This window comes from Pinus tabuliformis, chromosome 6, assembly GCF_031772625.1.
Source record: "Pinus tabuliformis cultivar Carrire ecotype Pingquan chromosome 6, CPIR1, whole genome shotgun sequence".
In the NCBI taxonomy this organism is placed as follows: Eukaryota; Viridiplantae; Streptophyta; class Pinopsida; order Pinales; family Pinaceae; genus Pinus; species Pinus tabuliformis.
In genome coordinates this window covers 1609001421-1609027193 of record NC_142292.1, presented here as the reverse complement: position 1 = coordinate 1609027193, position 25773 = coordinate 1609001421, and the positions used below count along the sequence as shown (strand labels likewise).

The following is a 25773-nucleotide window of genomic DNA, read 5'->3' as shown; positions in this document are numbered from 1 at the left end:
AACCTCAAGGCTACATCAAACCATTCAGCCTCGTAGCTAGCCCTACGAGGCAGGAGAAGGCTCTCTCCGGTCAATCTCGGTAGATCTTCAATGGGATGAGATGACCAACAAGGTAACACTGATATTAGGCTAGTAAACTGATTTAAAAGGTTGATTTGGGGGTTTTTGGGTTTTTGGTGGCAGATTGAGGAATTGCAATTTTGGGTGCGGGGATTGGACACAGTTTCTGCAGGGGGTTCTTTGGGGCGAGGTAGGAAACCGTATTGATGCCTTAAACTGAGATGGATGATCAGGAATGAAAGAGGAGGAGCTAAAGAGAGAAAACAATGACTTTGAATTCCCTTTAGACAGTAGAAAACATTGAAATTAAACAAATTTAAAAGCAGAGCATGGCTAGCATGAATTCATACTTTAACACTTCATTTGTTTAATGTGCAGCAGTAAAGAAAGGAAATGAATCACATAACAAAGCTTACAAGAACATGAAGAAACACACCATCAACACATGAGTCCACAAGAATCCCAAAGATGACTGCAAAACCCTGGTCTTCCTTAGCCAAAAATTGCAGAGATACAAGTGAAATAATACAACGATAGCTTCTCCCTCAAGAGTCCAACCATGAAAATGAGCAAGAAAGTACATAATATAGATTATCTAACCTCTTTCCCTGCCTCTATGGGTCGAGCTCACTATCCTAGGAGCTGTTTGAACCACTTCTAAACTAAGCACTACAAAATAGGCAGTCAAAACAACTTGCCTCTATAAACTTGGAAAACAGTTCATACATTCAATTTTTACCCTTTACATGAATAAATCTTCTAGAAATGTTAAACAAGAGTAAAAGTATCCAAAAAGTGTCACAATTACATCCATGAAGACCATCATTAACCTCAGAAAGTCGAAAAGAGTCAAATCTGCAATTTCTGGGCTGAACTGGTCAAATCTGGCAAAATTTCCTCAACGGGTCGCACCCCTTTTCTCAACGGGTCGTGCACTTTGGAGCTCTGTTTGGGGCACTTCCAGGTGTCAGAATTGGGTGCAGGATTGCTCGTTGGAAAGTTCTGCGAGTCTACTTTCCAACCCACCTAGAATTTTGGAATTTGGAGTTCATTTGCCCAGTCAAAACTCAATTCTCCCAAGACTGCTTTTGCAACTCAAAAAAGGGGCAGAAAGTCAAATTTTGCATGTATTTTGACCTTCTGGAGGCCCAAAACCCCATAAAAACTCAAGTCCATTCATAGGCATATGTAACTTTGCATGAAAAATCTAGAAATGCTGAGTTTTTGCAAAAAGGAGCTACGATGACAAAGGGTCTCACCGGGGGTGAGACCCGTTGAGGAGCCAAAACCTGTAAATTTCCAAAAAATGCCAAAATTACCCAAAATTCTCAAATTTTTTTGGGATTTGTGTTGTAGATGATGCTAGTGAGTGCCATGATCTTTGAGGGATGCCTCAGCCAAGATACGGAGTGGATTGGTTTTCTTCCTCCGCCTAAGAGCCTCGGACAACCTCCTTTGGAACATTTTCATTTTGGCCTTGCATACATGCATCCTTGCCCAATAGTGATTCTTCATGTTTCTCAGCAGCTGTTTCTCTTGGTTGGCCTTAGCCAACAGCCTCTCCAAGTGGGCATTCTCCTGAATGAGCATTGACTCTCGGTCAGCAGGCAATGGATCACCGGGTCTTCTACGGTTCAAGACTCGGTCGCTACGAATCCTCCATAGCTCATCAAGTGCTTTCTCCTCCTCCAATTGTTTGTTCCGCTGCTCCAGGTAAGTAATAGTCCATTGGGCACCCTCAAGTCTCCTCTGTAAAACATCATTTTCAGCCCTGAGATGCTGAATGATCTCCTTCGCCACTTGGCTAGGAGAACTGGCCTCAAGATCAATCACCGGATCCTCATGAATCATGGGCTCTTTGCCCCTCTGTAGTACCTGTTCTGGTGAAGAAAGCGAGGCCCCTTCCACCTGATGTGGAGATAACACTCGCTGAGCTGAAGATGAAGGCGAGACCCCTTCCACCTGCTGTGGAGATAGTACTCGCCTAGCTGCTGCAAATAAGGCCCTTGGGCCTTTCTGATAAGTGACCAAAGGAGTGGAGCTGACATGTCGGGTGACGGGAGCATCACGCTGCTGAGATGGTCCTCCCTCCTCATGAATGACCTCATGGTGTGGTTGAGGTGGCACTGTGAAAAACTCACGGGAGATGAACTCCTCCCATGAGATGCCCTGCTGAGTCAACTGATGTGAGACTATGAGCTGAACCAAACCATAATGACACAAGCTCCTGTACTGCTGGGCTAGGGTCTTCTTCTGCAACATGGGCACCATCCTCTGAATGTTATGAAACAAGAAGACCGGGATGTTCATCATCCTCACTCGGGTGAAATGCATCAAAAGGCGAATGTGATATGAGTACACCTGTGAAAATATGCCCTCACAGGTAAAATAATGCATAATAAGCCTCATGATGGGAGCATACTCGCTTCGGAGAAATCTGAATGGAAAAACACCTGTCAAAAGCCTCACGAATGGTGGCCGGACATAGGGCTCAAAGTGAACAAAATCTAGCAATCTGCGCTTAGGCCATACCTCACCCACATTTGGTATCCCTGTAGCCTGTGAGATCACCTCCGGTGTCAATGTGAAGTTCACCCCTGCCAGAGTGACATGTCCATCATGGAGGTGCAAGACAAACAAGCAGGCCAACTCTCTATGATGCTGAATCTGAGAAATTCTCTCACAGAAATCATAACAAGACATATACTGAAAACAAGTCACTGCCATGGGGCAAGCCTGTAATTCTGCCAGAGAGGTGGGCTCCTCTCGCTTATGATGTCCACCCTTACCACCCTCACGAGGCCTCCTCTGTTCCTCAACCTCTGTAGATGATGAATGGTCATCACTTTGCTCATAAGTTTCGGTTTCTAACATGGTTGAGGAGCAAAGTGGACAAATAAAACTGCTGTCTCTGCTTGCAAAAAGTGCTTAAATCTATGTTGTTTCAAGGGGAACAAAACATGAGGGAAATGTTAGGGGAGGGATCTTTTAACAAGGAATGGGAATATATAAATATTACAGGGAATTTTTAAGGGAAATTTTGCAAATCATATGCATATAGGAACACATATTTGTAATAGGGAAACCATTTGCAAAGATTATTGCATATGGGAAAAACATGCATGAAAGTAAACATGGGAATATATGTATTCATGTTCAATAAGGGAAAAAGGGAAACCATGCACAAAACATGCTGACATTTTACCAACAGTTTTTTTTATTTTGCATAAGCATATGGTAAAGGGGAATTAGGGTTTTCATTTTTTGTTTTTGATGCTTTGGGAAAGGGGTAGGGTTTTCATTTTTAATGGCTAGGGATGGGAAAAAAATTTGCATTTCATTTATAAAATAATATGGGAAGAGAGATGAACATATGAGTGTAAGTGATAGGGAAAGGAAGGGAAGCCAACCAAAGGGAAAAGTAACTTGAAACAACACAAACCCTAGCACAATTTGGTCATGAACATAGCAGCCATATAAAGAGTTCCACTTGCAAAATTTTGATCATAAACGCATGCCCATGACATCCACCATTCATAACAGCAATGAATCCATGTTTAGAGCACCTACCTCGAGCAAATTTGGTGATTTAGAAGAAGATTAGGGAAATTTTTTGAAGTTTGCAGCAGACCGGCTCAACGGGTCGCGCAGGCCTCCCAACGGGTCGCGCCCCTCCCAACGGGTCGCGCACGTTGATTTTCAGAACTGCAGAAGCGCTCTGGACGGGTCGCGCACCTCTCTCGATGGGTCGCACCTCTCTCAACTGCCCGAAATCGCTGCAATTTTGCTCCTTTCTCTCAATCACTCTCTCTATCTCTCTTGCAAGCATTAGAATGCACAATGAGAGTGAAAGGAGGGAATTTGGGCTTTTATAAGTCTCATTTGAAAAAATTTCATTTACAAACCCACTTTCTAATGTTTATTTTTGACACTTTTAAAACACTGATTTTTTGGTTTCCTTTATCCTGAATTTGACTCATTGAGTGCTTTGACTTGATTCTTTTTGCAGGTAGATCATCTGAGGGACTTTGGCAAGGAGACCAGGGTTACTGCTGCCCTTTTGAAGATTTTTTGGAATTTCATTCTTTTTACAAAAATTTAACATGACCTTGGCTTTAAAAACAGAGTTTTTAAATCCAAGGTTAAAAATGAACTGTACATGATGAAAATATTCAAAGAAACATGTTTACAATCCTCCCTCTGGCTTGCTGGGCACTCAAGGACTTTCAAAGACATGACCTTGCAGGGATAAATGACCAAAACCCTAGACCTAGGACCTTTGACCTTAAGACAAAACAAGACAAGCTTGAAAGAGCTTGATGACTGATATGACCTGATTCAGCAAAACCAAGAGGGGTATAAATAAACCAGCTCCTCCATCAGGGTTATGGCATGCCTAACGGGATGCAAAATTTGACACTGATGAGACACCTACTAATGCAAATGCAAAGAGCTTTGATCACTGATGGAGGGCTTTCAAGACCGACACTAACAAGCAACATATCGACAAAATGACCACCTTCTTTGATCTATATGAGTTAGATGAAGAAGATGTTACCATGCGGTTGTTCGTGCAAACATTTGCAGGAGAAGTTAGAAAATGGTTCAGAGGGTTGACAGCTAACAGAATTGCCACTTTGGAAGCACTTCAGAATCAGTTTTTAGATCGATGGGAAATCAGAAAGGATCCGCTTCAGATTAATGCCGAATACAACAATCTCAAGCGCTAACAGGACCCAACCTAGATTTGGAGTAATGATTTTCCAAATCAATTTGGCTCCCATGGCTAAGTTTTGAACACTGAGGTCTTTAAAATCCAGTCCTCCCTCCTGAATCGGTCTGGTGACAATTTCCCAGTTGACTAGGGATATCCTCTTCTCATTTTGTTTACCTCCTTTCCAGAAAATTTTTCTTATTAGCTCCTCCATCTTTTTGATGATTCCCACAGGCGCCAAGAGAATAGAGAATTTGAATAGCAGAAGGCTGTTAAGCACTGATTTTCTGGCAATGTTGAGCCACGAGGATCCCCAGGCCTGCATTTTTGCTTTGAATTTGTTTATCTGGGGATACCAGTCTTTGCTCAAGGCCCTCTTGTGAAAGATGGACAATCCAAGATATTTAAATGAGGACCAAGCTGTAGAGGCTGCAAAGCCTAGACACCTGGCAATGGAGCTTGCAGTTGAAGCAGGGATATTCCAACAGTAGATATGGCATTTTCCATTATTTAATACGCTGCCTGAAGCCTTACAGTAGTCTTCTAGCACTTCTTTAAATTTTATTGCAGAATGAGGAGATGCAACCCCCAACAACAAGGTATCATAAGCGAAGAGGGCGTGGTTGATGCTCTTTACCGATCTTGCAATGCAAAGGTCAGCGATTTCTTGATCTTGTTATTTTTTCCCTAAATAGAAGCTAAGGACAGAAGCCTGTAGCACGAATAAGAGGGGTGAGAGGGGACACCCCTGCCTTAGCCCTCTAGATGCTTTGAAAAACTCAGCAGCCCTACCGTTCACCAGGGGGGCAATCCAAGGATTCGAAATACAGGCTCTAATCCACTTGATGAAACTTTGACCGAACCCCAGTTTGTGCAACACATCAAACGAAAAACTATGCCTAACACGATCAAAAGCATTTGCTAGATCTAGTTTAATAACCATACTTTTTCCTTTTGATGGAGGCTGGAATGAATCGCCTCTTGGACTAGAACGAAGTTGTCCACAAGCTGCCTGCCATGAATAAATCCACCTTGGTTCTCCAGGATGATTTTGGGGAGAATTTTCTTCAACCTGTTAGTTGTCACTTTGGTAATCACTTTGTACCCAATATTGCATAAGGAGATTGGGCGAAATCTGCTGAAAGAGTTTGCACCTTTTTCTTTAGGGATGAGGACGAGAAAGGTTGAATGTGTGCAACCTCCAATTTTCTGACATTCTTGGGACTTCTGGATCATTTTGTAGAACTCCTTCTCAACAATCTGCCAACAGGTCTGGAGAAATCTAGGAGTAAAACCGTCTGGTCCCGGGGCTTTATCGGGGTCCATTGCAAAGAGGGCCTCCCTGACTTCATTTTGGGAGATTTTATCTTCAAGTGCCTGGTTCATTCTGGGAGTGATAAGGCTGGGGACAGTGTCCAACAGATTATCGTTTTGACCAGCCTCTATATCTTCCATATACAGCTTCTCAAAATGCTCTGAGGCTGCCTTTTTAATGCTGGCAAAATACTTCAGGGTGCAATTATCTTCTTTTATTTCAAAGATGGAATTGTTGCCTTTCCTGGCTTGGGCTTGTTTATGGAAAAAGGAGGAGTTTCTGTTGCCATATTTGAGCCAAAGACTCCTGGACTTGAGCCTCCAGTATTCTTCTTCTGCCAGACAGGCCTTGTGGAAATTTTGCTGAAGTTGGGCCTCCTTTTCCAATTCAACTTTGGTAATTTCAGCTGCTTCTAGATGGAGATGTTGATTTTCTAGAGCACTTTGGATATTTTTCCTTTCAGCAACAGGGTTGGGCAAGGTCTTAGCCCAATTTTTCAGCATGGCTTTTACCCTTCTAAGTTTTTCCTCCCAAACAAAAAAAGTGGAGCCCTTGATTGGATCTTTCCAACAGTCTCTGACCTTTTCCATGAAGTCTGCCTCTTTGGTCCAGAGTGAGCTGAATCTAAAAGGTATAGGCTCCAGATCCTTGGGGGTCAGCAGCTCTAGGCTAATGGGCTTGTGATCTGAAACACTGCTGTGGAGAATGCGCATTCTAGCCTCTAATCCAAGAAGCAGGAAGGAACTTTGAACCATAAATCTATCAAGTCTTGCTGCTATGTAACCCAGACCAACTCTCTTATTTGACGAAGTGAACTTACCAGCAATCGGCTTAATGTCTATCAGATCCCAATCCTGCATGAGGTCTTCCGCTAATTCTCTTGCCGAATCCCTGATTATACTTCCTCCTCTTTTTTCTGACGAGAGGAGGGTGAGGTTGAGATCTCCAGCTATGATTATATTTTCTAGATTCTCTAGATCTGCCAGGCTTTTGATGGAGTCCCAACATATTTTTTTATCACCTGCATTGTTAGGAGCATTTACATTGAACAGGCAAATAATTTCCTTAGATTCTAAATGCTGCATTTTAAAAAAAATCCAATGAGTATTCAGGAACTCAGAGATTAATAAGAACTTATTAGGATTTCAGAGCGTCCCAAGTCCTCCCAAAGCTCCACGGGCAGAGGTTGCATGTGCTCCGTATTTTTTCCAAAATTTTTTGCTTGCTAGGAGGAACGCTGAGTCCTCCAATTTAGTCTTCTGGATGAGAAGGATGTCTGGGGCTTCCAGTCTTATTAAGTTATTCATTGCTTCTTCCTTGGCTTTGGTGCCCATTCCCCTACAATTTCAGGAGACTATCTTCATCATTTATTTTTGCCGTGATGGGCTCCCTTGGAGCCCTGGGATTGAATCCTCGTCATCTTCAGGGTTTTTGCTAGGAGTTTCTCTAACATTGGTTGGCTGCCCTGGAGCTTGTCCTTATAAGTTTCTTGTTCTCTTTTTTCCTTTGCAGACTTGGGTCCTCTTGTAGATCTTCTCAGAGAAGATTGTGATTCACCTATTTCCCCTTCTTCCTTCGATTCCTCGGACTCTTGGGTTTCCTCCTCCTCTTCTGATAGCCTCCCCTTGGATCTCTCTGGTACACTTTTGGTGGAGGGGGAGGCTTTAGATGGAGAGGCCTCCTTTGGGATTTCTGTCTCTTGGGTGTTCATGATTTCAGATCCAAGGATCTCGAATTTATTTCCTTGGTTTTCCATGGATGGTTTCTGAGTAGGACCTACTTGAGGAGCTTTAGCGTTAACATTTGCATTCTTCTTGTGAGAAGTTTTGGAGCGCTTTGCCTGGTTCCATCCATCTTCCTTCCCTTTTTCTTCCACCCCTTTGGACGGGCAGTCTCTGGCAAAGTGTCCGTAGACGTGGCACTTCCAGCATTTGAATGGAAGCTGCTCATAATCCAGTTTCTGTACATGAGTCTAGTGACCTACAACTATTTTGATGGCTTCCGGTAGTCTGACCTCCAGATCTACCTCCACACAGATTCTGGCACAGTTATACTGATCTTTGTTGTTGGCCTTGTTTATAAATTTTCCAAGGGTATTTCCTATGTGCTTCAGAGAATCCCAGTTCCAGTAGTGAACTGGAAGGTTGGGGAGTCTCACCCACACCAAGACTGTTGTTGGCACGTCCACCGTCGGATCGAAGTCTAGCATCCATTTATTTAAATACAGACCTTGAGGGCCCATGAAGTACTGGCCATTCCTAAAAATGAGATCTTTGTCCTATTTTGCAGAGAATTCAAACAAAAAATATCCTCTTCCGAGGAAGTAAGAGGTTACCTTGTTTTTTTATCAAAGGTGCCCAGTTCCTGGCGACCCAGTTCTCAGTTGATTTCGGGGAAGGCTAAAGTCCTGTAAACTGACCGACCAGAGCACGATTTGCCAGAGACAAGGCTACTAGGATCGGTCCTTTTGGCGGGAGAGCGATCTCAGGGATATCTTCTAGTTTTTTCACAAACTTCACAGCTTCCATGCATTTCTTCTTGGGCAGAGAGGCCAACAAGGTTTTGAAGGCCTCAGCGGCGGAAGGCGGAGGAGGAGAGGGAGGCCCCTGTGGGGGAGTCGGATCCTCCATGAAGAGCCAACAGACCCAGCCAGGCCGACTATAGTCTGCAGCAAAGCCCTCGGCGGACGCGCTCGCAGGTTCAGAGCGCGCAAAAAGCGGACGCGCTCGTAGGCTTTAGCTCGCATAGAATCCGGATCTCGCAGGTTGTAGAGCGGGTCGAGAATATTCAAGTAAAAACAACTTTAAGTTCATAGAAAGATATATATATATATATATATATATATATATATATATATATATATATATATATATATCATTTCCTTGCTCTGATATTTCTTTGTACAATTTGAAACAATGGTGCATGTAACATTATATTCCTCCACTAAAAGAAAAACCTAGTTGGGCCATTGTTGAAGGAACATTTTATGTTCACACCCAAAATAGATAAGCAATCTTCACCGGTTAGAAAAAGAAAATCTTATGTGTTTTTTTTGAACTTCACATTCAGAATAAGGATCTATTGTCTCCTTTACAACCCAAAATAAAATAAACAACAATTGGTATTAACACCGAGAAATAATAAGATTCAAATTCCATAAATGAGAATTGTAGCTGGAAAGTGACAAGAAAACTAAAGACCTCCAAGAAGTTGTTGATTCAAATTCAAGTAAAAACAACTTTAAGTTCATAGAAAGAGATATATTCAGCATAAATTTTTTGTTCATTTCCTTGGTCTGATATTTCTTTGTACAATTTGAAACAATGGTGCATGTAACTTTATATTCCTCCACCAAAAGAAAAACCTAGTTGGGCCATTGTTGAAGGAACATTTCATGTTCACACCCAAAATAGATAAGCAATCTTCACTGGTTAGAAAAAGAAAATCTTGTGTGGAAATCTTGTGTGTTTTTTTTGAACTTCACATTAGGAATAAGGATCTATTGTCTCCTTTACAACCCGAAATAAAATAAACAACAATTGGTATTAACACCAAGAAATAATAAGATTCAAATTCCATAAATGAGAATTGTAGCTGGAAAGTGCTAAGAAAACTAAAGACCTTCAAGAAGTTGTTGATTCAAATTCAAGTAAAAACAACTTTAAGTTCATAGAAAGAGATAAATATTCAGCATAATTTTTTTGTTCATTTCCTTGGTGTGATATTTCTTTGTAACATTTGAAATAATGATGCATGTCTCCTTTACAACCCGAAATAAAATAAACAACAATTGGTATTAACACCAAGAAATAATAAGATTCAAATTCCATAAATGAGAATTGTAGCTGGAAAGTGCCAATAAAACTAAAGACCTTCAAGAAGTTGTTGATTCAAATTCAAGTAAAAACAACTTTAAGTTCATAGAAAGAGATATATTCAGCATAAATTTTTTGTTCATTTCCTTGGTCTGATATTACTTTGTACAATTTGAAACAGTGATGCATGTAACTTTATATTCCTCCACCAAAAGCAAAACCTAGTTGGGCCATTGTTGAAGGAAAATTTCATGTTCACACCCAAAATAGATAAGCAATCTTCACTGGTTAGAAAAAGAAAATCTTGTGTGGAAATCTTGTGTGTTTTTTTTGAACTTCACATTAGGAATAAGGATCTTGTCTCCTTTACAACCCGAAATAAAATAAACAACAATTGGTATTAACACCAAGAAATAATAAGATTCAAATTCCATAAATGAGAATTGTAGCTGGAAAGTGCTAAGAAAACTAAAGACCTTCAAGAAGTTGTTGATTCAAATTCAAGTAAAAACAACTTTAAGTTCATAGAAAGAGATATATATTCAGCATAATTTTTTTGTTCATTTCCTTGGTGTGATATTTCTTTGTAACATTTGAAAATGATGCATGTCTCCTTTACAACCCGAAATAAAATAAACAACAATTGGTATTAACACCAAGAAATAATAAGATTCAAATTCCATAAATGAGAATTGTAGCTAGAAAGTGCCAATAAAACTAAAGACCTTCAAGAAGTTGTTGATTCAAATTCAAGTAAAAACAACTTTAAGTTCATAGAAAGAGATATATATTCAATGTACATTTTTTGTTCATTTCCTTGGTCTGATATTTCTTTGTACAATTTGAAACAGTGGTGCATGTAACATTATATTCCTCCACCAAACTTGGTCAAGTGCAACTCTTGACAACTACTGTTGTCAATATATATAACAATGTCTGAAATGTTTTATGGTTCCTACATGTTTGCTCTATTCTTTAGGAAGTCAAATGTATTTGTACTATCTTCTTGGGAACCTAATTTTTATATGACATCTAAACTTAATACTTGTACTCGCTTGCCTTCACGATGACATGGACTCCTCTATATGATAGTGCCATCTTTAATTTTGAAGTTTTTCAATATTACAGTAATACCTGAACAGATGTAAAATCCTTCTGATGGTCTGTCTGCTTCTTTCACATTTTGCATGACAATAGAAACAAATTTATCAGTTGAATGGATATAAGAACTGAGTTACATGCCTTCTTCATTACAGACACCTTTACAAGTTATCTAAAGGTGTGAATTATTACAGCCAACGCAATAGTTATAAGGTGTTGCATGAGGAAAAAGGGTATTTTATGATATTTCTTATCTTGTTATGTCTCGAGAACTCAAATTATTTCCATGCATTTAATTTCAAACTAGATATTTTATTTCACAAAAGCTCAACATGACATATCATTCATAGCCCTAAGTGACCTTCCCATAGTATGGAGGGGCAAATGCACCACCAAAACGAGACAACCTTCTAATGCATCACTGAGATGAGGCAAAAACATATGCATAAGCAAAATTGTGTGCCCTCAAAAATGCAGAGATGGGTTGTTGAACAGAGCACATAGTCATGCAATGTAGAGATGGTTGTTGAACATAGCACATAGTCATGCAATGCAGTTATGTACAAATATGTATAAAGTCCACATAATCCATATCATATATATTGCCAGCGGACAAAATCAAAAAGTGCTCTATATCTTCTTGGCATTCTAGAAGAGCAGTTGGCAAACACAAGTACTTAATAGGTTGAACTTGTACATGTCCCCAAAGCTAGGACCATTTCTACATGGGAGCAATATTATTCACACATTTGAAAGGGGTTTTCATTTGGTAGCCTTTGATGAATGTACCAGATTCTGGCTTTATATAATGCTTAGGTATCCAAGGTTCTACATACAGGTTTAATGACTGCATTGGTATCACGGGTACCTCGATGTATGTTTCCCTCTTAGAGTTCCTATGTTGTAGCAAGTTGATTATGCAAGATATCGAAATGATAATAGAGCTAAAGGTGGCCAATACCTTGATTTGTTTCATTATGACCTCAAATACAAGAATACCTTGACTTGAATGTGCACCCACGACAAACAACCATACCCACAAACACTGTACCCCTAGACTAAATATCAATTAATGGTTCAATAGACCATTAAGTCGATGATGTGTCTTGACCTTACCAAAATTTGCATTAGAGACTCCAACCAAAATTAGAAGACATGTTCAAAATGCAATGAACAAACATGATAATGATTAAGGATCAGAGGGGAAAAATAGGAGAAATATTTACAATAGAGAAAACCCCACTGTCAAAATTCCCGACACTCAACTCTCCACTTTTGGATAAGAAGCTTATCTTGCTACAAATTCTGAATGACACCTGTGATGGCACCAACAAATAGAGACAAAGAACAACCAACCTCTCGACTAATCTTTGTATTACTTCGAGTGAAACCCTTCCATGTATTCTCATCCATGAGAATGTTGAATATATCGTGAGGCCAACAATGGAACTTCTTCGTTAGATGAATGGGCTTGAAACCCTCCTTGACAGCCAGAGGGGGAAGAAAGAGTATGCTTTCCTTCCACGCCTTTCTTAGGGAGTTTAGGCTTCTATTGTTCTTACCAGCATGTTCTATGGTTGTTGTTGTGAACTTAGGAGAAAAGCCAATATAACCTTCTACCGGGCGTACTCCCTGCAAGTGCAGAAAGTTGCCATTGGTTCTGTCTAAGAAGATGGTCATATTGGCGTATGTAAGGCAAGAGACCTGTTCCTACCTACTTTCCTCTTGCAACCTCAGTTTCTCAAGCTGGGCAATGCCGAGGCCTCTTTGGGGTTATTTCTTAATTCCATTCGTGGCTTTGTTGGACCTTGTAGTAGTGTAATGACTGTCGCCTAGTCCCGAGGCCAAGGGTAAGACTTGGTTGAAGCCTGTAGTTGAATCCTTGCCCATGATCTTGTCTTGATGCAGAGACATCCTTGAATTAGATAGCGGTGGCAGATCCAAGGCCTAAGTCAGTTGCATGATCACAACAACTGCAAAGTGAAGAAAATACAAATTGACGTAACAAGCTCCCATGTGTCAGATCCAGAGGAGTCCTAAAAAAACATGAGTATTTATTATTATTTTTTATTTTTTCTGAATCGACCATAGTTCCATGTGTCATATTGAAGGGAGGAGGACGAAAATAAACATCTGTGATTGGTTGAACACGCCAAGCCAAAACCCACAGAAGAATACCTATCAACATAATTAGGTAAAAATTAGTCATTTATTATTTAAAAATCTCTCAATTATTCACACATTTCAATATTTAACTATATATGAATATGGTTGACCATCATAACCATGGACAACCATTGTGTCCATGGTTAGCCATTGTTGAGGTGGTTTAACTATGGATGAATATGATTGTGTTGTTGGCCATAATTGACCATGGTTAACTATGGTCAACCATGGGTGATTATGGATGAACATGGTTGACTACTATGGGCTAATGTGGTTGAGCGTAATAGTAGTTGTTTAGTTATAGATGAATATGGTTGACAATATTGACTATAGTAGACAATAGCTAAGCATTGCTGAGTTTGATTGACCATTATTGAGGTGGAGTAACCATGGTTGACCATTGTATAGTTAGTTTGATCATTATTGAGTTTGTTTGAACATAGTTGCCAATGTGTAACTATAGATGTATATGATTAACCATGTTGACTATAGTTGATTGTGTTGACCATGATTAAATGATTGAACTTGTTAACCATGTTGTACTATAGTCATGATCCCATTGATTTAAGCTACATAAATCTCATCAATGGAACTACCATTAATTGTGTTGAGATTTTAAAAAGGCCTTTATTTTTATGCAAAATAGAACTTAACTCAGTGGTAGTTATATTAAGTTTAAAGTTTAAGTATATTAATATTAAACTTTAAATTTAATTATATTAAATTTAAAGTTTAATAATATTAAAGTTTGCTATTAATATAACTTTAATATAATATAATATAATATAATTATATTAAAGTTAAATATTGAATATTATATTTTCAAAGTCATGTGGTCCGCATAACAAATAGATTTAATGCATAGAAATGGTGGCCTTTTGCCTGGTGGGTGGGGTTCTTTTTCATTTTGTTAAAGAGTATTTTATTTTTACTGAAAAATATTTGTCACCCGATTCCTCATGGTCCCATAGCTTGCAACTTGTTAGGCTCCCCAAATGGATAGAGGGCTATAATGTGCATGGCATGAGAAATAATTTTGATTTTTTTTTTGTGCACATGATTTCAAGGTAGAATGACATCATCTATATGTACATGATGTGTGGAAAATTCAACATCAAATTTGAATTTAATGTTGAGATTAAACATGAATAGGTGGACACTGCGTCAATTCATTTTATCATCTAGTTAAATAAATTGTCAGCTATCAATTTTGTCAAAAAACTTCCAGATTAACTTAATGGATCATGGAGATTGCCTTATCAATTCATTTAACATATAGTTAGATATAGTGTGAGCTATCAATTATCCCAGAGAACTTTCAGGCTGATTCAATGGGTCACGACGACTAGTGTTCCTTGGTGTCCTGCTTGACGAGGATTATGACAACCCTTTTGTTCCATTAATGGCTTTGTTTCCTTCATATATGACCGAAAGGGGATTGGTGAGTGATATGAAATTCGTGTACCATATGCCAATGTGTTTGTGGATTTAATTGTATTATATTCTATGATTGCCTCCTGAAAATCATTTCATTAAAACCTGAGATGTTACTATACTACAACATCACCTAACTCCCGAAAAAATGCCTAATAACATGTATAAGTGCACAACCAATCATGTTGTAGATAAATTTAAATAAAATAATACCAATTTTTTTTCTTCCTCAAATTAAACTTTGGTAAAATGAATAATATATAAAATATTTGAGTGAATTAATATAAAGTCAACAATTTACCCATTACAATATCCATAACAAAAATAATAATAATAGTAATAAATATTATACACTTTTGAACAATCTATCTCTTCCATTTGAAAATATTCAGTATTGAACAACTTTCCATAAGTTGGAAGTTTATCTTTTGTCCTTGAAAATATTAAATAATAAATTTTATATTCTCTTGCAAATATCGACCAAACGAGATATTCAAATGGCAAACGCTGTAATCCAGAACTCTGCAAAGACCCCCAAGAGTCACATGGATGGAACAACTGTACGATCACCTATTAAAAAATTCCTAAAATTCCTCCCGCCTCTCGAACGCGCTTCGTCGGATGCCCGATTCCCAACTCACTGTCCCGAACGTCATGTGGATTCCGCGTGGAATTCAGACCGACCGATCACCTAAACACTCTGGAACTTTGAAAGTGACCAGCTCATATAAAGAGTTGAATCCAGACTCTCCGACTCAAATAAACTGTCTATTACTCGTGGTGCGTTTGAGATTTTGCGTTTCCAGTTCACCTTCTGCACGGATCGTAGCTCCAAATATAACCGACAGCGCACTCCCGGACCTGGGCAACGAATTCTTCTCTTAGTAGCTCCTCCCTCATCGATGTCGGGATACCCAAATCCTCCCTATGGAGCTTCAGCTCCTACTCCGAACCACCATGGCGCCCCTCCCCCTAACCAATACGGGCAGCCTCAACCTAACCAATACGGGCAGCCTCCCCCTAACCAGTATGGGCAGAACGCTTATGGCCAGAAGCCTCACCCTGCTCCTCCTGGAGGGCAACAGCCCTACGGCTACCCCCCTCAACCTCATGGAAATCCTTACGCATACCCTCCTGCACAGCCAGCATTTGCACCAGGCACTGACCCAGAAATCATAAGGTCTTTTCAGATGTGTGATCAAGATGGGAGCGGATTCATAGATGACAAAGAGTTGCAGAAGGCTTTGTCGTCTGCCAACCATTCATTCAGCATCCGGACTGTTCATCTCCTCATGGTCGAGTTCACCAGAAATAATTCCATGAGAATAGGTCAGTCGTTTTTCTTTCTTGGCTTATTATTTAGAGGCATTTATATTCAACTAAGTTGCTGTTTCACTAAGTGACCGCTACATCCACTACATCTATTTCACAGAAGGATCTACCAGGATCTACCCGTAGGCTTATTTGGTTCGGCTTAACCTAACCCAACCCAACCCAAGGGCGTCAAGGAGAATGGCTGATTCGATTTTGCTTGAATCATAGTTATGTTTTTAATATAAACGCTGATTATGGAGCCCTTAGAGAAAGCATGTTTGTTGTTATAGGGAAAACATGTCTGTTGGCAGCCTGGTCTCCTTGATCTGGACTGCCATTTTTTATCTTCATATGGGTCATCGAAATTCCCCAATTCTGAGGTCTCGTTTAGTTACACTGATATATTTTAATGGATACTGCGTTTTTTTTGTATCTTTTGTGTTGATGGGTAAATTGGATTTAGGCTATGGCTTCCCATAATTCCTTTTGTGTGTGCATGCAGGGCCGCAGGAATTTACATCATTGTGGCACAGTCTCCAAGCGTGGCGGGTATTTTCTATATGCATAAAGCCCTCTAGTATCTCATATCTCAAGATTTAAAAAAAAAAATTACAAATGCGTGGAAATATGTGACAATTTGGTACACAGGTTCCTAGTCTTTTTTGCAACTTTGGGTGGAAATATGTGACAATTTGGCACACAGCTTCCTAGTCTTTTTTTGCTCCTTTTTCGTTTCTTTAGTTTGTTTTCTTCGTTGATGCTTAACGATTCACCAACAGTTCTATTCGGCGGACTTAGCCGCCGTGAAGCGTCATCTGCCCCAAAGGGTCAAACCTATGTCGTGCTGAGATGCCACAACAGAGTAACTGCTCCATGAAAGTCAGTACAGACTCCAACTTTGCCTTAGCTGTGCTAGTATTTCCTTGCTGAGTACTATCAAATCCAGTATTATCACATCTACCAAATCCACGCAATTTGGCGCAGAGTGGTCAGCTTTTATCGCTGCTTGATAAAGGGCACTCACGTCGGAAAACAAAATCTGGCTAAATTCTAGGGGCAAAGTTCCCATACATCATACATCCATTGAGTTTTGGAGAAAGCTGAGGTTCTGGGTCAATACAGAATTGCTAAAATTTCCACGGGCAAAGTTCCATCATGAGAGCAACTTGGATAATAGCGCAACTATCTTGGGGTTGATATTTGGGCCGGATTCCGGATGGAATTCCTTGAAGGAGGGTGCTTTTAAATTCCATTAACCCATCATCCTACGTTTTGTTGTATATTATGATGTTGCAAGGGAAACAACCATAAATGAGTCCAAGTCAAAGCACCCAGTTCTAGTCTTCGAGACGTTGCTGGGGCATTGGTAAGTTCAAGTGGCATCACAAGCCACTCTTATACAGTTCTTATCTTACAGGTCATCTTCCAAGTGTTTTCATCTTCTACCTGCACTAGATAAATTGGTATACCCTATCTTCAAGTCTATCTCAGCGAAGTACTTTTTTCGAGAAAACCACAACAAAGCTTTAATGTGTGTTATTGATCACCTGTTTTAAATTGTGATCTTGTTAATGCTCCGTAATCTAGCTTCTAATTTTGATCTATGGGGTTTTTGCGTTTTTGCTTAGATTGATGTTAGGCAGATTGGCATTTTATTAGGGAAAAAATTATGGGCTAAATTTTGCCATCTGGTTAATTTTTCACATCTTATTAAAAAATAATTCACCAATTTCATTTTTTTTGGGAAAATTTGAAAACTTATAGAAAATTTTTGTCCAAAACCTTTATATTTGGGATTTTAAGAATTAGTAAGATTTGCCAGGTGTATACACTTATAAGTGAAGTATAAGTCTTTAAAATTTCCGTTGATGTCTATATTGGTTTTACTCCTCTACTCTCCTGCCGCCTACCTTGTTGCCAATCCTTATTCGGTCAGAATTACTGCCATGAAAATATGGGAAGCCATAACCAAGCTTATGGGTGAATGTTGAAGAGGAAGGAAACCATCATTCACAGCTGAGTAAATCCTTGATTCCTAATAGCAGAGATTGCTTTGGTAGTTTGCATTGGAGCATTAAAACGAAGGTGGATAGCTTGAGGGGTTGTAGAAGGGGATCCCATTCCCGGTGTTGTACAGGGTGGGGGGTAGGGATATGTTGGTTGAAACTTGAATGGGACTGTTGCAGTAGGAAAGGCCTATAGTGATAGTTCCTTATTTGTGAAATCTGGTAATTGTTCCAAGAGTGCAATATTGGAGCCATGCGATTGGCAATTTGCCCTTGTGGGTTCAAAGGTGGTCTTTGTGATAGTGTCTAAGGTTGGTTGGAACCTTTTTTTTTAGTTAGTTAGTGAAGGCTTAAAATGAAGGTGATTATTATTTCAATTCTTATTGTTGTTCATCTCTATTATTTATTAAGATATTTGATGGTAATGTGTATTTGGGCAAATTAATATGTTTTTGATTTATTTAGAATGCATTATAAGTATGATGTTTGAACCTATATATGTGCATATAACAAGCATTGCATATCATTATATTTAGTCATAGTTTAAATTAATTATCACCACATGCATTTAGTGATAATAATTTTAAACTATGAGCACATGTAAATAAAAGGCAATGCCTTTCAAATTCGATGCTCATGGCATGCACATGGTATACTTACAACTGTGGATGCATTTTAAATCTATTTGCCAACATATTTTTTGGCTAATCTATTCATTGCCATCTAGTGATTCATAATAGAGGTAGATAACAAACACTAGTAACAAGAGAAAATATTCATCTTCTATATTATTTTCTACCAATTGGTTACAAATAAGGAATGTTCCATCAAATTGTAGACATTCTATCATAGAGGCCACCCTCGCACCATGGTTATGAATTCATGAGGGAAACATTTCTATTAGTTGGCTCTAATTCACAAGTTCTCAACAAGAAATAAAACTACAAATTTTGCCCAAGCATAACAAGCCTATTTCAATCTATAAACTCTTCCTTCAGCCTACACGTCACAGGGAATGGGATCTTCCTTGGATCCCAATAGTAGAGATTCCTAGAGGAAAGAGGAATAGCTCAAAGGACTGTGTGGCAGAGAAGGGGATCCCTAGTGCTCTAATGCTCTAGTTTAGACTGGCCAAGGAATCTCTACTGTTGGGATAAGGACTTCTAATTGCGAGCAATGGCTTGTTTCTTTTTCATCATTCACGCATGTATCATAAGTAATTTATTGCATGCTAATAAGAGAACACATACCTGAATGAAATGTCCACATATCTTTCTATTGGGATAACTAATCTTGAAGTTAGTGAATAATTAATGAGCATCGATAATAGTGGAGAACTTACGTCACAGGGTGGGCAACAATAAAATATTGTGATTTCCTCTTAATGTTTCCAAAGTCCTTGTTCTTCCCCTCACATGCAATTATTGAATTAAATTGGTGTAGAAATAAATTCCACACCATAGCATCAATTAGACAATAGCTATAAATTAAATAGCAAAAGCATAAAATCAATTTCACACATATGCAAGTAAATACTTCTTCAAAATCATCATTTCATTTCTTTGAAAAACTTACAAGGAAACCTCTACAAGCTATTTGAGCCTCAGAAAAACAACACTACATGGTTGAATTGTAATGCACGTATGGAACAATATGTTGCCTGAAAACACTTCCTTCTTGTCTCCTTGCTCAACCTACTCACCTGCTCAATTGCTCAACTATGTGTGAAAACCTCTATCTTGACTTGTCTTTATACTTCTAGTTGAGGCCAAAACCTTAATCTATTTTTGATTTTATTCCTAGTTTAATTCATCCATGCATGAGATACAATTTTTAGACTTAACAACTAAATAAAAGACTTCCACTTTTTTACTAAAGTGAATTACAAAATAGAATTGCTTTTTCAAAAATATCTTGAACTACTCGCACGTTCACATTGAACTTATGTGAAACTTCCTATTTGAGCTCTAATTTTCAATAGTCCCTTGCAGCAAGGAAGGATTTTGTTATGAAACCAGCTCAAGAAAAAGATAGAAAAGATAGATCAATGCCTTAGAATTCAGCCTCTTTGAGGGGGCAACCTCCTTTACATTACATAAATGAACAATTCTTGGATGATACAAATGAAAAGACCTCCTTTCTATATATAGGAGTCTAAGGGGTCATAACATAATCAAAGCCGACATAACAATAATAATGTAAGGGCACAATAATAACAATAGTGGGTTTCTATGGGGCACAATAGTAACAATATGGGCACTACATGGGTACATGAATATAATAAGTGGGTTCTACTAATCACAATAAGGGGTTACACTGGTAGTATAGGGGCCTAACATGCCCCTCTCCTTCAAAAAGCGTTGTCCTCAACGCTTGTAGTTCTTGATGCTTTTGTATAAAATTCTTGTTCTCCCATGTGGAATTTTCAGCGGGTAAGTTTTTCCACTTGATGATATACTCTGAAATTGATTGATTTCGTAGCTGTCGGGTTATTGTTTCTGTGACTGCTCCAGGTTCCAATATGATTTTTCCTTCCTCTTCAATTTCTGGCAATATTGTTTGAATTGGGATCTTTTGCAACTTTTGAATAAGTGGCCATACTTCTTCGTCCTTCTTCCATTCATCCCTTGCTTCATTTATCCAATCTGGTTGGATAATAGAAATAGCACAAAACAATGCTTCCACATCCTCATCCTTGAAGAGTCTTCCCATTCGGTAAGGTCGCCATTTTTTAAGTGCATGTAGTATTGCCAACATTTCCTTCTCATAAATAGCTTGCTTGAGATGTAGCAATAAAAATACCCAATCACCTACATCAAAACATTTTTCACTATGATGTTGATCTTCCTGTTGTTTCATTTGATTTTTCACCGAAGTGGCGTTATCCTTTAAAATTTGGAGAACTTGTTGTTGATGCTCGATGTGATCTTTCATTGCTTGAACCTTTTTCTTCTTGATATGTCCTTCTATCGCTAGAGTTTGAGGAGTGGTAATTTCTTCCAATCCTTTAAAAGATATGGTCGGATTCATTTCTTGATGCTCGATGTGATCTTTCACTTCTTGAACATTTTTCTTCTTGATATGTCCTTCTATCTTGATAGTTTGAGGAGTGGTAATTTCGACCAATGAATTAAAAGATATGGTTGGATTCATTTCTTCTTTCTCGATGTGATCTTTCATTTCTTGCACCTTTTTCTTCTTGATATGTCCTTCTATCTTGAGCGTTTGAGGAGTGGTAATTCTTGCTAATGCTTTACAAGATATGGCCTGATTCATTTCTTCTTTCTCTGGGGTGGGGTCCTGGCGTATATCTTCTTCTTTTGATGTTTCTTGATCCTTTTCTTCCTCCTCTTCATATGCTATGTAAAATAATTTCTTCTCCGCACACTTATGACCTTTAGTGCATTTGCTATCACAATTGTAACAAAGCCCTTTTTCTCTTTTTTCTTCCAATTGTTGTGGTGTAACCCTTGTAGGTTGTGGAAGGCTAGGAGAAACAACACTTCCATCTTTATATTTGTGAGGGGTAGGCTTCCTAGTTTCCATAATTTTTCTTTCCACTATGTCACAAAGCCCTTTTACTCTTTCCAATTGTTGTGGTGTTTCTCTAAAGAAGGTGTTGCTCTTTGTATCCTCATAATGTGCTATCATTTCCTCCGTGAAAATTGACCACGTAACAAGTTTACAAGAACAAAGCCCTTCATACCATAAAAATTGATTTGGCTCTAAATATGAAGATGAAATACATACCTTTTGTAATAGTGGTACACCATGTAGATCAAAATATTGTTTCATCTGAAGTATCCAATTTATCGGATCCTTGCCATCAAACTTCCTCATCTTGCTTTTTCTTAATTTTAGGAGCTCGATCTTGAAACGATTGTAACTCTGTACTTTCGGATCTTTAAGTTCTGAAATTGTGATCTGTGGTAGCCCTCTTTGTTCTCTTTCCAATGCCACCAGTCTGATCCAAATTAGATTCTCCAAGAAAGAGTTATGCACAATCTCCCAAGATGACCTGATTATAGACATTTCCAGAAGAGCAAATTTGTATGAAGTGCCACGTGTCATTGTTTCGACCTTTGGTTCTAAAAAATATCTACAAGAAATTACAATCCGTCCTCTTTCTGTACCCTCTTACGAAATTTCAATCTGATGCTCAGAGAGAAAGTTATGACGATTTTTCCCAGGTCATTTGTTTGGAATGTAATTCAGGAGGCTGCAAAAATGCCAACTTCCTCAGATCATATCTCCACAAATATAGCGCAAAAAGCTCTGAAATTTGGACCCAAGCTTCAGTGTGATCTCGTTTCAAATGGGTTTTTCTTTAGATTTTGAAACATCGCAGAAAAAAAGTTATAGCGAAAATGCCACGATGACCTGTTTGGAGCAGCGAAACCCTAGAATCCAAAGCTTTGATACCAAATGTTATGAAACTAGCTCAAGAAAAAGATAGAAAAGATAGATCAACGCCTTAGAGTTCAGCCTCTTCGAGGGGGCAACCTCCTTTACATTACATAAATGAACAATTCCTGGATGATACAAATGAAAACACCTCCTTTCTATATATAGGAGTCTAAGGGGTCATAACATAATCAGAGCCGACATAACAATAATAATGTAAGGGCACAATAATAACAATAGTGGGCTTCTATGGGGCACAATAGTAACAATATGGGCACTACATGGGTACATGAATATAATAAGTGGGTTCTACTAATAACAATAAGGGGTTACACTAGTAGTATAGGGGCCTAACAGATTTGCACCAATCTTGGTTTGTCTTTGAATGCCTCAAAACTTCCCTTGTTCTTGTTCATAATATCAATTACTTGCTAATATGTTGGATATACTAGAGCTTTATTGCTCACTTTGCTTGGACTTGTCATGAAACATTAGATCGATAAAGAGTTTGATACAACTTTGATTATCATAGTAAATGATAGTAGGTTCCAAGTCTTAATCAAACAATCCAATAAGCAACATGAGAAGCTAGATGGCCTCACAACTAGTAATGCTAGTTGCCATGTATTCTGCTTTTGCTAAGCTAAGTGCCATGAAAGTCAATTTCCCATTGAATCGTGATATGATAATTTGGTCTGAAGCTAAAGCAACACCCTAAATGCCCTTCTTGTCTGTTGCACTACCACATGAGAAGCTAGATGGCCTCACAACTAGCAGTAGTTGCCATGTATTCTGCTTTTGCTAAGCAAAGTGCCATGAAATTCTATTTCCTATTAAACCATGATATGATCATTTGATCCGAAGCTAAAGAAACACCCTAAATGCTCTTCTTGTTTATTGCACTACCTTCCTAATCTGTTTGAATAACCTTGCAACTTCACCTGACCATCTCCAATTTGTCTTAGACTATACTCCACTATGCCTCTCAAGTATTTGAGCACATGTTTTGCTACTACCCAATGCTCTTGCCTTAGCTCCAGCATGAACTGACTTAAGGTGTTCACTACAAAGCATATATCTTAACCAAATACATTAAGGAACTTATTTGATTGTACATAGTGGGATGCAATCCACAAATTTTGAATTTGAAGTTGTCACTTTTTTAGATTAATGATCATGGGTATGGCCATAAGTTTGTAGTCCTCTATTTGAAACCTCTTCAAGATTTGAGTTGTGTACTTACCTCGAAGGAAAATCTCGTGTGGTTTCCGCCAAACCTCTAACCCAACGAAGTAATACATCATGTCGATGTCCATATTCAATTGAGTTGCCATGTTTGCTTTGTAACTTGTAATGGGCTTTTATGAACTAGTCAGAAACAAGCCAAAATGAATATAATATAAGTTAGAGTATACTTTGCTTTTGGTAAACCCCATACTTTGTCGATATCCATTGATTCTAGGATGCCATGCTCTTAGTGCCTACTCAAGTCCATAAGGTTTTCTTAAGTGTGCACAAAGGGGACTCGTTCCCATTTTTAGCCCTGAGATTGCTTTATTTGGGCTTCTTCCTCAATGATCCCATTATAGAAAGTTGCCTTCACATCCGTTTGATGTATTATCCATCCCATAAATCAAAACAAGGAAGTAATTGCTCTAATGGAAACGTACCCGATGATTGAAGCAAATGTCTCCTTGTAGTCCACTCCCTCTCTCTAGGGACAACCCTTTTGCCACAAACCTTGCTTTGAACTTCTTAATGCTGCCATTTGTTGCCTATTTTATCTTGTAAAGCACCTGAAACTCACAACTGACTTCCACTTTGATCTTGGCACTATGTCTCAAGCATCATTCTTCATGATGGAGGTGTACTCCTTCACCATGGCATCCCTCCATACCTGTTGGTTTGCTACCTCCTAAAAGCTTGAAGGCTCAAAATCTAGAATGTTGCTCATCAACGCCCTGTAGTCTAGAAACTTCTTTAGATGTATGCTCTCTTTGAATGTGCTCCTAGGAGTTTCAACATGTTCTTGAACATCTCGTACTTTTTGGATGAACCATCAAGATCTCTTGATAAGAGTCTTGGATGCAAATTCTTTATCAAAATTTACATCTAGATTCACTATTATCTTCCTTTCCATTCGAATATAGACCTTGTAAGCCTTGAAGTCTCATTGTAACCCACAAATAAACCCATCCTATTTGAGGGCTCCAATTTGGAACTCTTCTCTAGTCTCAAGTTCTTATGAAGACATTAGTTTTGGATGTAGACTGCAGGTTGTATGTCTTTGCCCAAAGAAAGATTGGCAAGTCTTGGTCACATATCATGGCCTTAGTAGCGCCTATGATGGATTGATTCTTTTGCTCTATGTTGTCGCACAGAATATCTAGGCACTGCGACGACGATTCAGATCAGGGGCTGTCACCCTGATCCCCAATCTCTCCATTTAAGCTGTCTCCAAACAATGGGCTAAGGGGGTTAGAGCTTACGAAAATGGAATCGAGGAGAACTAGTTGGGAACCAAATAGTTTGGGAGACACAGTCATGCGACCAAGTACTTGTTTTAGATTTAGCAAGACTTATAGGATTTGATTATATTTAAAGGATTGATACTAGTGCATTATGGAGTCAATTGTCTTGCTATGAAATTTAGGACCAAGTAATTGATGAACAACTGCGGCTTTGATTAATAACTATCTTATATGAAATGCAGATCCTAAAACTGATGTGAGATGCAGGAATCTTGGTTAATTTTAGTTAAATGCCTATCTAAGTTTAAACCCTTCGATCCTTTCCATATTTAACTTGATTTCGTAGTAAGTGGTAGAGAGAAGATAAGGTGAATCACACTAAGGTGTGATTAACGATACCTCTCCTGAAAATCTAACATACCCGATGCCTCTGGCGCTACAGAGAGCTATGGCTCTGATGATTGCAACGTCATTGTTTTAAGTACTATTTAAACCAGGCTTCTCAAGCAAAGATGGGTGAGTACATATCTTTCTATCAACCAAGCTTATGCTTGGAAGTAAATTTTAATTATGCAAGGCAAACTTAATATGCAAATGCATATGATTAGGAAATTGAACGAGATGAAGCTAGATTCAAGGATTGAAAGCACTATGTCACGATCTATTTCTGAGTTATATGGCAAAGCCTTTAATCGCCAAAAAAAATCATTTCATTGAAAGATAAACCACTTAAAACATTCAGCTCAACAATGTGCTTAAAATGTCACAACTTAATTAAGTCACAAATTTATCACTTTAGTTCATGCAATTATAGATCAAAGAGAACAAAAAAATCTTCACAATTCTTTAATATCACCCTCAAGATAGTGCCAATTATATAGATGCTCAAAATACTCAATTTAGGAAACGAAAAATATGCAATTTTCCACAAGTCCTTGAAAGAGTATTCAATAATTACCTAAAAAATTCTCAA

At 38.6% G+C, this 25773-nt stretch overlaps 1 protein-coding gene across 1 annotated transcript in view; it reads left to right on the top strand.

Moving 5' to 3' along the window:
- Positions 1-15256: 15256 nt before the first annotated feature.
- The window catches only part of LOC149265037 (calcium-binding protein CBP-like), a 30466-nt gene continuing 19949 nt past the window's right edge, over positions 15257-25773 (top strand). The window contains exons 1-2 of the mRNA XM_089429099.1: positions 15257-15934; positions 16422-16468. Coding sequence (XP_089285225.1) covers positions 15508-15934; positions 16422-16468 — 474 coding nt within the window. The 5' untranslated portion in view covers positions 15257-15507. The remainder of the gene's footprint in view (positions 15935-16421; positions 16469-25773) is intronic.